At 43.9% G+C, this 15,995-nt stretch overlaps 1 protein-coding gene across 1 annotated transcript in view; it reads left to right on the forward strand.

Moving 5' to 3' along the window:
• The window catches only part of LOC139464503 (DNA polymerase subunit gamma-1-like), a 35,085-nt gene that overhangs the window by 11,613 nt on the left and 7,477 nt on the right, over window positions 1-15,995 (forward strand). The window contains exons 7-17 of the mRNA XM_071246028.1: window positions 421-603; window positions 2,833-3,019; window positions 4,016-4,116; window positions 5,506-5,757; window positions 6,804-6,972; window positions 9,564-9,641; window positions 10,302-10,459; window positions 11,995-12,048; window positions 12,885-13,002; window positions 13,338-13,473; window positions 14,406-14,512. Of these exons, the coding sequence (XP_071102129.1) occupies window positions 421-603; window positions 2,833-3,019; window positions 4,016-4,116; window positions 5,506-5,757; window positions 6,804-6,972; window positions 9,564-9,641; window positions 10,302-10,459; window positions 11,995-12,048; window positions 12,885-13,002; window positions 13,338-13,473; window positions 14,406-14,512 (1,543 nt within the window). The remainder of the gene's footprint in view (window positions 1-420; window positions 604-2,832; window positions 3,020-4,015; window positions 4,117-5,505; window positions 5,758-6,803; window positions 6,973-9,563; window positions 9,642-10,301; window positions 10,460-11,994; window positions 12,049-12,884; window positions 13,003-13,337; window positions 13,474-14,405; window positions 14,513-15,995) is intronic.

Here is a 15,995-nt window from a genome sequence, read left to right on the forward strand (position 1 = left end):
TCAATAGGAGAGGCATAGGAAGGACATAACTCGTAATAGCCACTGGTGGCGCTACGATCGAGCCCAGGAATTCCAGCCTAGTTCGGCAAGGGTGGAAACTGGACTTTTAAAGTCAGTTAACACCCTTGCCTCAGGAAGATGGCTGAAATATTGCTGAGTGAGGCTTTAAACAAAAAACAAACAGAGTGTCGGTTTGACCAAAGAAGTAAATATCTAAGACCTGCATCAAATCAGGCCGTCCTCCCAGATCAAGTGGACACGCCGTCATATAACTGAAATGATTATCAAAGCAGCGTTTAACCAAACTAACTCAATAGTAAATTGTTCTTATATATAACACTACTCTTGTAATAGTACATGTGGCCAATAGTCAAGCCTACATGCTATACAATGCTATATGAAGATATTTGTACTGAGCAGGTTCCCCCACCCCGTGACGCTGGCGGGGATGTTGGAGATGGGGACGGCGTACCTGCCGGTGAACACCAACTGGGAGCGGTACAAACAACAGTCGAACACCACGTACTCCGAGATGCAGCGCGAGCTGAAGAACCTGCTCATGACCCTGGCCAATGATGCCTGTGCCCTCTTGGAGAATGATGGGTGAGTTCTGTAAACAGGAATTTTTTTGCGACCATTTTATTATTGCGAGTTTTGCGAACGAGACTCAATCGCAAAAATTAAAAAGGCAAAAATAAGTATAAATAATACATACATACTTTATTCATTGCAACACGTCCTCAAATGTTGAAATCATCAACCAGAACCACAAGTGAGTGAGTGAGTTATTGCTTTACGTCAAATCGGCAATATTTCAGCCATGTCGTGACGAAGAACCACAAGTACATCACAAATGACAGTGTAAACAGACCAATTGGTGTCACTGTTACCTCACAGTAATCCTGCCTTCTTCCAACCTCGCTTGATTGAGTCAGTGTCCTTTGGAATTTTGTCCACTAGGGAAACAAGCCATCTTGCGTGAATCGGTTTCATGACACTGATCTTCAAATCCACATTGTCACTTCTCTTATCTTTCAAATTTTCAACAACCTTCTTTGAATACCAGTCAGTGAATTCGTGTTTTTTCGTGCAGGACAATCCCTTGGGCCGATGCAAAAACGATGGTATAATTGATGATACTTCCCCAGTCATGACACTGAGTTGAGTCAATTATCGTATTTGATAATTGGTCGCAATCCCTTCAGGTCAACGTTCCGGCCAACTCAGATTAACTAGCTTCGGAGAGAACCTGTCTATTGTTTGGTAATCGAGGGGTCATCTCAACACGGCAACTCGCAAAAATGTCTCGTCGCAGTATTGTCTTTGGTGTTTAACGGCGCAGAAATAAAGCTGTTTACAGTATATTAGCGAAGGGGCCGGTAATTCCGGTACTCGGGTAGGGTGGTCAGGCTCGCTGACTTGGTTGAATGCATGTCATCGTATCCCAATTGTGTAGATCGATGCTCATGATGTCAATAAATGGATTGTCTGGTCCAGACTCAATTATTTACAGACCATTGTTATATAGCTGGAATATTGCATTAACCAACAACAACAACCTTGACCCGTGCTTTGTCACGTGATGTATTGTTTAATTACAAAAACTATCTAGAACTCCATGGCTACGCTACAAGTCACTAGTGTTCGCATTTCTTTCTGACAATGCACCCATTCCTTCTGTCTTTATATGTTTAAACAAAGATAAGACTTCAGTCAACTTTAGTGTATGCATGACCAGATCGTTTTATACATGTATCTAAATAGTTTTTGCCAGGGCTACGGTCAAACTATTCCCAATCGGACATTTTGTACCTATCTCTTGAGACCTAGAGTGGGTACCCTGGTAGGGTCAGGTAATAGGGGGTCGGGTACCCGGGTAGTCAATCTGGACTCGTCCCAGCCCTAGAGCCTTAGTATATGCATAGTCAGGAATCTGCAAAACGTGATTCCCACAAAATTTTATTCCCATATCTATGCTACTCAAAAGATGTTAAGAGTTAATAGTTAATCTGTCATGGCTGGAGGTATTACAACAAAGCCTTCCAAATGTAGATGTTCTTTAACTTCTTTTGAGTAGTATATTTGATTGTCCATACTTGTCCATGTAATATTACACCTTATTCCCCACGACAGATACAAAAGAACAGAAAGTTGTGACGTGAATAATTGTCAGTAAGTCACAAATTTGGACAATTTCTTTAAAAAGTGAGCCATACCAATATGCTTTATTTACCCTGTGACACTGGGTACACAACATCTTCTATGCTGAAACATTGCTATTAATTTTAATGGTCCTAGCCTGAGGCCACCCTTGGGATTGTGGGTTGGAACAGATCCCCAGCAATGTATGTTGGTTGTAAGCGGAGACTATATTTTTGATTATGGATTGGGTGGTCAGGCTCGGTGATTGCATGTCATGTCAGATCGTTGCATATTGTATCAATCACAGGATTGTCTAGTCCACTCAACTACAGTTCACTACAGTATGGGTATGTCGTCCCTATGGTAGTCTAACGCTAACTAAATAACTGATGCTCCTTACCGTCTTATATCTGTCCACAACCCTCACATTTCAGTCACGCCCATGCGTGGTGTGTTCATGCAGTGCGATCTTTATACATCGGGTGCATTTCGGAGAACAGTTCTATAATTAAGTCTGACATGTCTTCAGAGCACCGTCATATAGTAGGAATATTGCCGAGTACATGGTTAAACAACAAACCTAATCTTTGTTCATTTTTGTGAAATTGGACCAAGGAAGGTTAAGTTAGCTCGAAATTAAAGTGTTTCATGTGTTTCATGTTGATATTGAGTGTATGGTCGTGTTCCCAGGTTCAAGGACGACCCGTGGCTATGGGACTTGGACTGGACTGTCAAGGACTACAAGCTGAAGAAACTATCTACCAAGTCTAAACCCAAGAATCAGCTGGAAGAGAGTTCAGATAACACAGAGGAAGAACCACCTTTCAAGAATCCAAATGGAGTTGACATGTTGACAGCCAAAGATTGCATTATTCAGGTACACTTTACACAGTTTTTTTACTCGAGACTGGCCATTAGAGACAAAATGTCATGGCTTGTTGAGAAGGGATCAATATGGGGATTGGATGTCATATAGGCTTGTTGAGACGGACAATATATTGGGATTGGATGTCATGACTTGTGAAAGACATAATATGGGGATTGGATGTCATATAGCCATGTTGTGAAAGACATAATATGGGGATTGGATGTCATATAGTCGTGTTGTGAAAGACATAATATGGGGATTGGATGTCATATAGCCATGTTGTGAAAGACATAATATGGGGATTGGATGTCATATAGCCATGTTGTGAAAGACATAATATGGGGATTGGATGTCATATAGCCATGTTGTGAAAGACATAATATGGGATTGGAAGTCATATAGCCATGTTGTGAAAGACATAATATGGGGATTGGATGTCATATAGCCATGTTGTGAAAGACATAATATTGGGATTGGATGTCATATAGCCATATTGTGAAAGACATAATATGGGGATTGGATGTCATATAGCCATGTTGTGAAAGACATAATATGGGGATTGGATGTCATATAGCCATGTTGTGAAAGACATAATATCGGGATTGGATGTCATATAGTCATGTTGTGAAAGACATAATATGGGGACTGGATGTTTTATAGCCATGTTGTGAAAGACATAATGTTTAAGCTTATTATGGGGAGGTAATGAGGATTACCGCGGGTGAGAGTGTGAGTATGGTTTTTCTGCGCATTTATCAATATTCCAGCACTATCACGGCGTGGGACACCTGAAATGGGCCTCACATATTGTACCCATGTCGGGAATCGAACCCAGGTCTTCGGCGTGACGAGCGAACACTTTAACCTCCAGATTACCTGGGGACTGGTGCAGCTGTTGGTCAGGGGGTTCTTGTTGGAGCAGGAAGCTTAATACAGTGAATACGGTAATATGAATGTTACAAGTCCCTCCTTGTCAAGTGTGATTTATCTTGTGCCTTCTTCCAGACAGAGGAAGACCAAGAGGAGAGAGAGGCTCTGGTTGCCATGGTGATGTCCACAGCTGGCAGGGTTCCTAAAAACGAAACTTTCATGGCTGGGTATCCTGCGTAAGTACTTTGTGTGGAGAAGGTGAATTAACAGTGAACTTTTACCCATACTTGGAATAATAAGAAAAATAAGAAAAAAAATTGTGACTTGGTGCATATCTTTATTGATCTCGATGCACTTCAACGAGAAAAAAAACAGAAAAAAAACGAGAAAACAAACAATTTCTAATACAGTACCTTAGACATGTTTCAAGGAACTGATATAAAAAACTGTGATGCAGCAAAGAGGAGTATTTGGCATAAAAATTACACAAATACACAGGATCCTTCTTCATGAGTAACCCTGGATTTTGTGTACATTAAGGCTGGGACGGGTAACTCAGTTACTTGGGTAGGCTGGGTACAGAGTAGGACCTGGGTACTACCCAGACCCGTGGTTAGTCACATATTGTTTAATGACATACATTATATAGAACTCAATGTGGTTACACTACAAGTCACTAACATTCGCATTTCTGACTGACTATGCACACATTCCATCTGACTTGCATATGTTTGAATAAAGATAAAACTTCAGGGTATGAATGACCAGATCGTTTAATACGAGTATCTAAACATATTTTGCCAGGGCTATGGTCAAACAATTCCCAATCGGACATTTTGTACCTCTTGTGATCTACAGCGGGTACCCGGGTAGGGTAGGGTAATAGGGGGTTGGGTACCCGGGTACTAAATTTGGACTCGTCCCTGCAATAGAGTACATGCTTCCAGTGGTTGTTAGAGAGGCACTACCGTTCAACTATCATCATTCCGTAATGATCATCTGTAAGCTGCACTTGTATTCAGAAGAAGCACACCTGATGAAGGGTTACGGGGTAGCCATGAACCACAGTTGAGCCACAGTTGAACCAATCAACTCAACTAGAAAGGGTGCACGGGAATCACGCACGTTGAGACGCCCAACGCTAACACCGTATTCGTGCGTGCGTGATTCCCGTGCACCCTTTCGAGTTGAGTTGATTGGTTCAACTGTGTCATATGGCCCTGTGACGCAGGTGTAGCATTATGCAGATGGCTGTTACAATGAATGCTCGTTCCACCCGTGACGAACAGGTCTGGTGGTTGATGAAATATAGTGATAGCTAAATAGACAGATTTTTTATTCATGCACCGATTGTCTTTAAATGTAATATCCAGTTATGTATGACTGTTTAATAATCTCATACCAACTTTGACAGGAGTAGGTCCAATAGTTTTTCAGATATTGTAGTAAACGTAAGTACCTTAAATTACCTTCCAGACTATATAACATAGCGTGGAACAATAACAGCCACACTCATTTAAAAGCATCTATCTCCATGTCTAGAATCATAGAACAAGTTTTCAGATCTGAAGTCTTGCCACCATCTTCCATTCACTCACCGTAGATGTTACATTTGTCTCCTCCAGCTGGTACCGGGACCTGTGTCCCCGCCCTAAGGCTGAGAACTGGTACCCCGGCCCCTCCCTGATCAGCACCCAGGTACGGGTCACGCCCAAGCTGCTCCGCCTCACCTGGGAAGGCTACCCCGTCCACTACAACGACCAGCACGGGTGGGGTTACTTGGTTCCCGGGGAGACGGAGTCCGAGATGGATCGGGAGTTGGCCAGTCAGGATGACGAAGAGGATTCCGACAAGGAAAAGAAACGATTTCCAATACAGTAAGGATTGTGGTTGTTTGCACGTCATTTTTTATGTTTTTTCCTTCATAAGGGGGTCACGGGTGGCCCAGTCGTCTAAGGCGCTTCGATTTGCTGTGCAGAGTTGCGTCCCTTGGGCATGCCAGAAACCTATGATTGTGAGTTCGAATCCCGGTTCGCCCCAATTATGTTTCTAGGTTTGTCAGCACCATACCCGTGCTCGTGGGTTTCACCAAAGTGGTAAACGTCTTAGACCTGCATCTCTTCGGGCTTTCCTCCCACATTAATCTGACAAGTTGTGATATAACTGGAATAATGTTAAAAGCGGCGTTAAACCCAACTCACTCACTCACTCAATCCTCCATAAACGCCAAAAGAAATTGAAGTCTTGAATAACTCCGTTCATTCAGGTCCTGTTTGTGCATCACCATTTGGAAGTTGGTTGAATGTACATGCATAGTCCAAGTAGTTGCTGTTCCCTTATGCTATGTGAAGTACAGTGTAGCCATCACCCTCGACCCCCCATCCTAGCACACCCTGGACTTGCCAGCCCCTGGGCTCCAGTCAGTCTCTCTAACCCCATGTCTCTATCACTCTATCACTCTATCAAGCCTCCAGACTCAACACCTGGACTCTCAACCTTTCTCTCTCATCCTCTCTCTCTCTCTCTCTCTCTCTCTCTCTCTCTCTCTCTCTCTCAACCTCTCTCTCTCTCAACCTCTCTCTCTCTATGTCTGTTTCTCTCTCTCTCTCTATGTCTGTTTCTCTCTCTCTCTCTCTCTCTCTCTCTCTCTCTCTCTCTCTCTCTCTCTCTCTCTCTCTCTCAACCTCTCTCTCTCAACCTCTCTCTCTCAACCTCAACAATCTTGAGGTCCACAACCCTCAGACTCAACAAACTCCCAGACTCAACAAGCCCCCAGATTCAATTTCCCTGAACTCCCAAACATCCAGAATCTGTTACAGTCTGGATTCCCACCCCAGACAGCTGCTCCTCTAACCATGCTACCACTGAGACAAGTTCACACACAGCCACCACTGCTGTCAATGCCCATGTCTGTGTACTTCAGTTCCCTGCATGCGTTCCTTGCTCACACCAAGCCGGAGCTGTACGGACCCGACTACAAGAAGATCAAGCTGGCAGAGGACCCGCTGGGGAGAGGATTCGATGTCAAATCCATGGAGCTGGCTGAGTTGAGACGACACTGGGCCTTAGTCAACGAGACAAAGCCTCGCAAGGTGAGACAGTTTATATATACCCTAAGGAAGTTAAGGAATACCTGATTTGCATATGAAAGGTGAGATGGTTGATGTACTACTCAAAAGAAGTAAAGGAAAACCCAATTGTTGCATGTGACTATGGTTAATCTATCTTGGCTGGAGGTATTGCAAAACATAGCCTTCTAATTGTGGGTCATCTTTAACCAGTATTGAATTGTATATAAATTGTACCACATAGCTTTGCAAAGTGAGACTTGATTTTGGGTCGAGGATGGCGTGGGTCGTTGCTCATCATATCAATCTCTGGTTTGTCTGGTCCAGACTGGATTATTTACAGGATGTCATAGTTGGAATATATTGCTTAGTGCAACAGTAAACAACAAACAAAACATATGTCTTAACTCACATGGGAAGGTAGACAATCAGATGAAGGAAGATAGAAAAACTTCCTCAGTTTCGGCAGTGGCTAGTCAGTGGTGTACGTTTCTTTCCTCACATGGCTAGATGGTTAGCCATCTTCTTGAGTCAAGGGCGTTAACTGACTATAAAAGTCCAGTTTCCACCCTTGCTGAACTCAGTCCCAGTTGATGTTGTGATTGGGACAGTTGCTGATATGGTCCGAGATGGCTGATTTGCTGTTGGATGTAATGGTAGACATCACACGTCAGGCGTGCACTGGTCAGTTGTCTGAAACGGTCAAGAGTAAGATCTTCCAGAGGACCATTGCACTAGAAGTATGTGGATTGTTGATGAGGTACTACGTTTTTGGAACTGGGAGTTGAACACTAAGTAAGCACTGATATAAAAGAGCTTCACTGGTGGCCAGTGAGGGGTGTGGGAGGCCGGTATACATACTCTTGGAGTTATGGGACTGCAACTTGATACTGTTGCCTTATAAGGCCAAGAGTAAGATCATCCGGATGACCACTACATGAGAGTGGGTTGTGGACCAGATACTACGTAGCATAGCTGTATTGCCTTATAACGAATAGTATCTATGTTAGAAAGTTATAAGTTATATGAATCTAGACAATCTTCCCGAGGCAAGAGAGTTAACTGACTATAAAAGTCCAGTTTCCAGCCTTGCCGAACTAGGCTGGAATTCTGGAGTTACAATTTGGCTGGCCTAACAAGTCCATAATCCAATTAAAATCGTGTAAAGAACTAGACATCCGGTTCGTAAACAACATGGATTTCAACATGCAGATTTTCAGTCGACTGCAGGATTTGCAAAGCATGTGTACCATCAATGGGACTTTGACAGATATTTTCCAAATATTTTCATATTTGGCATCAAATTGTTCAAGTGATATCATGCAGTTCACAAGGTACCGGTATTTTATTACAATATTTATCTTGAATATCAATTAGATCGTCTTGAAGCAAATGCAAGTGATATGAGAGGTGAAATCTGATTGGTCACTGTAATCAACTCGTAATAGCCACTGGTGGTGCTTCGATCGAGTCACAAAATTTCACCCTAGTTCGGCAAGGATGGAAACTGGACTTTTATATGTTGTCAGTTAAAGCCCTTGCCTCGGGAAGATGATGTTTAGCTTGAATCTGTGTTTTTTAGTTTGCCAAATATAATTATTCACCATATCTTAATGAAACCAGATTATTGATGCAAATTATTTCTTATATGACTGATAGCTCTTGATAGGCTCTTGGTACAGGATGTAGATCTAGCAGTAACAACTCCAAGAACCTTCAACGGAGAGCGCTACTGGAATAGTTAACAGTTAGATTGTCAGTACTCTAGCAGTAAGAACTCTTTTAAAGATAGTTTACAACAAACTGAATTTGAATGTTTTATTTTCTTTTGAAGCAGCTTTATTCAGATAAACTTGACATTTATATGAATATTTTTTTGTGTTGTTTAATGCTGCACTCAGCATTAATGCCACCTGTAAATAATCGAGTCAAACGAGTGCCCAAACAGTGGCATCTGTCTAACCCTGGAAACCATCCGTCGTGGTACGACAACATTGAATCAACCAATGCCTGCTCGATCCAATTCTGTCGCCTCATTATATAACCAATTTTTGGTTATGAATACATAATACCATGTAGAAAGTGGTCAAATGTAACAAATGTTATATTTGGGATAACATTTTCTTAGTAAAGTAAAGATTCTCGTACGTTTTTGGGTTGATGCCCATCCGTAATTCGATCCCACGGTGCCAGAGTGAGGCACCTAATCGCCAGCATACAAAGTCTGGGATCCAAACAAGAATGAGAATTTGTATTTTACTTAGAAAGAGTTATCCAAAATATAACATTTGTTACAAGTTTTCTTTGTTTGTTGTTTAATGCCGCACTCAGCAATATTCCAGCTATATGACGGCATTCTGTAAATAATCGAGTCTGGACCAGACAATCCAGTGATTGACATCATGAGTTTTGATCCACGCAATTGGGATTGATGACATGCATTAACCAAGTCAGCAAACCTGACCACCCAATCCCGTTACTCGCCTCTAATGACAAGCATAGTCTTTTTACGGCAAGCATGGGTTGGTGAAGACCTATTCTACCCCGGATCTTCACAGGTCATATGAATTCAGTATTTGTTCAATATATAATCTTTATGAACGTTGGTCTTGTAGCCTTTCTCTGCGTCCCCTGGTGACGGACCCTTTGACATCGGTCTAACTGGCTGTGTGTTCTACAAGATACCACACAAGGTAGGTCTGACTGTGTTCTACAAGATTCCAAATAATGAATTTCTGACCATGGAAATGAGGACAGGTAGATTCCTGATTTGACATTTGACTTTCTAGCACACTGGCCTGCAGGGTAAACTGACTTACATATTCAGGGATGGGCAGGGTTTGCGTTAGATTATTGTGCTGAATGATGTCACTGGTTTCGGATTGTCAACAGTTAATATGGGGTGGTGGGGTAGCCTAGTGGTTAAAACGTTTGGCCGTCACGCCGAAGACCTGGGTTTGGTTCTCCACATGCGAAGCCCATTTCTGGTGTCCCATGCTGTGATATGGCTGGAATATTGCTTAGAGCAGTGTAAAAGAGTACTCATTCACTCCCCCTACAGTTAATGATTAAATAGGCCGTCTGTGAAGATATTTTCAGACAAATTTATTTGTAAGAATTGATTTTAGTTTCATTTTGATTTATTGAGTTCTAAACATAAAAGCCAGTGTGCATTCTTTCTATATGACACAGTGTGCACACCATGTTTTAGCTCTAACCTCATACAAGCTAAAAAAAATTGAAGTAACTTCTTTCGTTCGTCCTTGTCCTGTTTGTGCATCACACTTTTGAAGTTGGTTGAATGTGCATGCATTGTCAAAGTAGTTGCTATCTTCATGTGTCGTCTGCTCCAGGACGGCAACAGCAAGCGTGTGGGGAACCCCCTGGCCAAGGACTATCTGCTGCGTGTGGAGGACGGCACACTGCGTACGGCCACAGGCGCGGATGCAGATCGGGTTTTGTCCCTGGGGAAAATGTGCTCCTACTGGAAGAACAATCAGCAGAGAATTGAGTGAGTGAAGCTGACGGAAACTTTAACATCTGCCCCCATTCCTGTTTTACATATGATTTTCATGTTACAAATGTCTTAGCGCTAAGATCGGACCCTGGTCCCCATGCATCAAACCAGGCATCACCGATTATCCAGTGTATTATATTTGTTTGGTTGTTATTTAAAGCCTTATTCAGCTATTGTAGCGACAGAGGTCTGTAAAAATCAAGTCAGACCAGCAAATCCAGTGATTGATATCATGAGCACGATTTATGCATTTGGGATATGATGAAATGCTTCCACCAAATAGCCGAGCCTGAACCCCCGATAACGGGTGGCTTGGTTGATGCATGCCATCATATCCCAGTTGTGTAGATCGATGCTCATGATATCAATCACTAAATTGTCTGGTCCAGACTCGATTATTTACAGACCGTCGTCATGTAGCTGTTATATTGCTGAGTGGGGCGTTAAACAACAAACAAACAAACAAACACTTCCATAACTGGGCTGTCATGGCAAGCAGGTCCAGGATATTTATCATAAGACGGTCCCCGTGAAGATTCCGGGCTAGAATAGGTCTTCAGCAACCCATGCTTGCCGTTAAAGGTGACTATGCTTGTCGTAAAAGGCGACTAACAGGATCGGGTGGTCAGGCTCGCTGACTTGGTTGATGCATGTCATCGATCCCAATTGCATGGATCAATGCTCATGATATCATATTTACAGACCGCCGTCATATTGCTGGAATATTGCTGAGTGCAGCGTTAAACAACAAACAAACAACCAATCATAAGACGGAGATGTTGTAGCCAGGATTGTGGGGGATGGAAACGAGGAAGGGGGGTTGGGGAAAGCACCACAGTGGATTATCTGTACCCTCATCTAGGCTGAGACAAGTTAAATGTTTTTCTGAAAGATGACTGTTTAAAGTTTATGATTATACACACTATGAATTTGGGAAATAATTTTCAGTGAACTGACAGAAAAAAAAATTGGTGTGTGGTAGTGAAGTCTGAAGGTTGGCAACATTGAAATAATGTTGTCTGAGTTTGAATCCACATTCACATTGTCATACCTGGACATAAGGTTCCAGTCACTTGCTACGTATCAACATCCACTATGTGTTTTCCAAGTATTTTATTCATTTTAGTTCATTATTTGATTCCATGATTGTTCAACCACCTCTATGATCCAGTGGTAGAGCGTCCGCCTAGAGAGCGGAAGGTCCGGGGTTCAGTCCTCGGCCACGTCATACCGAAAGACGTTAAAAGGTGGTACTTGTTGTTACCCTGTCTGGCGCTCGGCATTAATGGGCTAAGACAAAGACTGGTTGGTCCGGAGTCTGTATACTGTGTCTGAGTGGGGTATTCATGTTAAACTGCGGCATGGTATCTCAGTGGGCTAGCACTATAAACTGGCATCAGCCTGGACTAGTACAAGCAGCCACACACACACACATGAATGCAAGTCATTATATAAGTGCAATAATCTTGGACGTTAAACCCAATTACAACTCACCACCATGATTGTTTGTTCATTGTTTGATGTTTTAGAGGTCAGATGTCAGTGTGGATGAAGAAAGGAGAACTCCACAAAAGCATCACAAGGTAAAGTAGATACATCAACACATTACCGATGGAAGTGCTTCTTCCCGAGGCAAGTGTGTCCAATAGCCTATTAATCAAAGCCTTGTTTCTACCCTTGCCACATGAAGGCCACTTTTATGGATCGACCCTGGCGCCACCTCACGTAGATCACGAGTTGTGCCCCTTGTAATGAACATGCGATATCCAATCAGATCGCTGTTCTTATCTTGTATAGCTTAACAAAGATGGCGACTACCATAGGTGACGACCTGGTCGATCAGATAACAAAAAACATTCACAGTTTCATCCCTGACACAAAAACAATCGTTGGGGGGGTTAAAGATGAAAAAGACGTGTCAACCAAAACACGGTAAATCACCTTCATTCAAAGGTGTACCCGTCGTGGATGTTGATTTTGTGAAATGTTCTCTGATTGCACTAAGGGGCGGTCGGGTAGCCTAGTGGTTAAAGGGTTCGACCGTCACGCCAAAGACCCGGGTTCGATTCCCGACATGGGTACAATGTGTGAAACCCATTTCTGGTGTCCCCCGCCATGATATTGCTTGAATATTGCTAAAAGTGGCGTAAAACCACACTCACTCATTCTGATTGCGCTATTGATATGTGCGATAGTCCAATCATATTGAGCACAGGAAAGTGGGCTTGATGTGGCAAGGGTGGACACAAGACTTTGATCTTATTAAAAAGGCTAATGGACGCTCTTGCCTTGACGGTGCTGGAAGTCATAAACACATGAACGCATTGCACAGATCAAAGGGAGGTAACTACAAACCACTGTATCTACAAGACAAGCTTGTCTGTGTATGTAGACATGAAGAAATACTCTGTGTTTGCAGCCAGGAGGACTATGAGGAGGATGGTTTGTACGGCGCCGTAGTGCCAAGGATTGTCCCAGCAGGAACCATCACACGCAGGGCTGTCGAACAAACATGGCTGACTGCCAGCAACGCCTATGTAAGTCAAGTCTCAAGGGTGGTCAGGTAGCCTAGTGGTTAAAGCGTTTGCTCGTCACAGAAGACCCCGGTTTGATTCCCAAATGGGTACAATGTGTGAATCCCATTTCTGGTGTCCCCTGCCGTGATATTGCTGGAATATTGCTAAAAGCGAGGTAAAACCATACTCACTCACTCACTCACTCATGCTTGAGGCAAAGTGTTGTTAGTCTTTCTTGTACATGTCTCTAAAATCTTATTTCTGAAACTTTTTAAAATTTGATACAGAAAATTATGTGCTGTGAAACATCAGATGAACTTCCTAGCAGGGTGTAATGTGAGTTTGTGTTTCTGCAGCCCGATCGCATCGGCAGTGAGTTGAAGGCCATGGTCCAAGTTCCTCCAGGCTACCATTTTGTAGGAGCAGACGTGGACTCCCAGGAACTCTGGATAGCCTCCATTATAGGTGACGCCACCTTTCAGAAAATACATGGTACTGATTACCTTTCCACATTACCTCTATTACATGTATCTATTTCACATGCTATATGCCCTCCCGGCCATCCTCGCATCACAGCCCCTCTAGCCTGTCAGCTCTAAGAAAGAGAATGATGTGGTGGGGTTGGTCAAGTGATCATGTCGTGTAGGTCACTATGCACAGGATGTGAGTGACCCATTTGCTTGGGTGGTGACCATGGTGATGCTGGGATGTGTTCGGGTGATTTGTTTTTGGAAGCTGGAAACCTTGTTCAAGCTCATTTCCACATGGGATTGAAAGAAGAAGTAAGAAAATGCATAGTGTGAGTAAGGATAAGTATATAACTATTCAATTTACAATAAATGTGAAGACCCGGATTGTTCTGGAATTGGCTAAAAAGGCTACTATTGTCATGAAAAAGGTCTTGATTTTAAATTTGAGCTTCTAACAAGGAGATAATAATGGTACATTTTCAGTTGTAAGCACCAGCATATTTCTTTGCTTTAATAGATATTAAGGGAATGGTTTTCAGTACGGAAGCAAGGGCCATTTGGATTTTTTGGGTTTGTTTTTTTTAAATTTCAAGATACTAGTTGAAATTTCAAGATACTAGTTGAAATTTCAAGATACATGCTAAGTTGAAATTCCAAGATACTGACTTGAAATTTCAAGATAATAAGTTGAAATTTCAAGATCCTAAGTTAAATTTTTAAGTTATAATCTTAAAATGTCAACTTATTATCTTGAAATTTTAAAATCACTATCTTGAAATTTCAACTTATAATGTATCTTGAACTTTCAGCTTAGTATCTTGAAATTTCAACATATCATCTTGAAATGTCAAGTTAGTTTCTTCAAATTTCAAGAAAAAAATGAAAAACAAAAGGCCCTTAAAGGCTTCCATACTTCTATAAAGAATGGACCAAAGAAATTTACCACTGTTGCAGGCTGCACCGCGCTGGGCTGGATGACCCTGCAGGGTAACAAGGCAGACAAGACGGACCTCCACAGCAAGACCGCGGAGACTGTCAGCATCAGCAGAGACCACGCCAAGGTAGGGGTAGAGGTGATGGGGGTCGGTCAGTAGTAAGGTACGGGGAAGTCCACAGCAAGACCGCGGAGACTGTCAGCATCAGCAGAGTCCACGCCAAGGTAGGGGTAGAGGTGATGGGGGTAGGTCAGTAGTAATGTTAGGGGGAAGTCTACAGCAAGACCGCGGAGACTGTCAGCATCAGCAGAGACCACGCCAAGGTAGGGGTAGACGTGATGGGGGCAGGTCAGTAGTAAGGTACGGGGAAGTCCACAGCAAGACCGCGGAGACTGTCAGCATCTGCAGAGACCACGCCAAGGTAGGGTAGAGGTGATGGGGGCAGGGCAGTAGTAAGGTACGGGGAAGTCCACAGCAAGACCGCGGAGACTGTCAGCATCAGCAGAGACCACACCAAGGTAAGGTAGAGGTGATGGGGGTAGGTCATCAGCAGAGACCACGCCAAGGTAGGGTAGAGGTGATGGGGGCAGGTCAGTAGTAAGGTACGGGGAAGTCCACAGCAAGACCGCGGAGACTGTCAGCATCAGCAGAGACCACGCCAAGGTAGGGTAGAGGTGATGGGGGTAGGTCAGTAGTAAGGTAGGGGGAAGTCCACAGCAAGACCGCGGAGACTGTCAGCATCAGCAGAGACCACGCCAAGGTAGGGTAGAGGTGATGGAGGTAGGTCAGTAGTAAGGTAGGGGGAAGTCCACAGCAAGACCGCGGAGACTGTCAGCATCAGCAGAGACCACGCCAAGGTAGGGGTAGAGGTGATGGGGGTAGGTCAGTAGTAAGGTAAGGGGAAGTCCACAGCAAGACCGCTGAGACTGTCAGCATCAGCAGAGACCACACCAAAGTAGGGTAGAGGTGATGGGGGTAGGTCAGTAGTAAGGTAGGGGGAAGTCCACAGCAAGACCGCGGAGACTGTCAGCATCAGCAGAGACCACGCCAAGGTAGGGGTAGAGGTGATGGGGGTAGGTCAGTAGTAAGGTAGGGGGAAGTCCACAGCAAGACCGCGGAGACTGTCAGCATCAGCAGAGACCACGCCAAGGTAGGGTAGAGGTGATGGAGGTAGGTCAGTAGTAAGGTACGGGGAAGTCCACAGCAAGACCGCGGAGACTGTCAGCATCAGCAGAGACCACGCCAAGGTAGGGGTAGAGGTGATGGAGGTAGGTCAGTAGTAAGGTAGGGGGAAGTCCACAGCAAGACCGCGGAGACTGTCAGCATCAGCAGAGACCACGCCAAGGTAGGGTAGAGGTGATGGAGGCAGGGCAGTAGTAAGGTACGGGGAAGTCCACAGCAAGACCGCGGAGACTGTCAGCATCAGCAGAGACCACGCCAAGGTAGAGGTAGAGGTGATGGGGGCAGGGCAGTAGTAAGGTAGGGGGAAGTCCACAGCAAGACCGCGGAGACTGTCAGCATCAGCAGAGACCACGCCAAGGTAGGGTGGAGGTGATGGAGGTAGGTCAGTAGTAAGGTAGGGGGAAGTCCACAGCAAGACCGCAGAGAC

This window comes from Haliotis cracherodii, unplaced genomic scaffold (genome assembly GCF_022045235.1).
Source record: "Haliotis cracherodii isolate W230 unplaced genomic scaffold, xgHalCrac1.p SCAF_17, whole genome shotgun sequence".
Classification (NCBI taxonomy): domain Eukaryota; kingdom Metazoa; phylum Mollusca; class Gastropoda; order Lepetellida; family Haliotidae; genus Haliotis; species Haliotis cracherodii.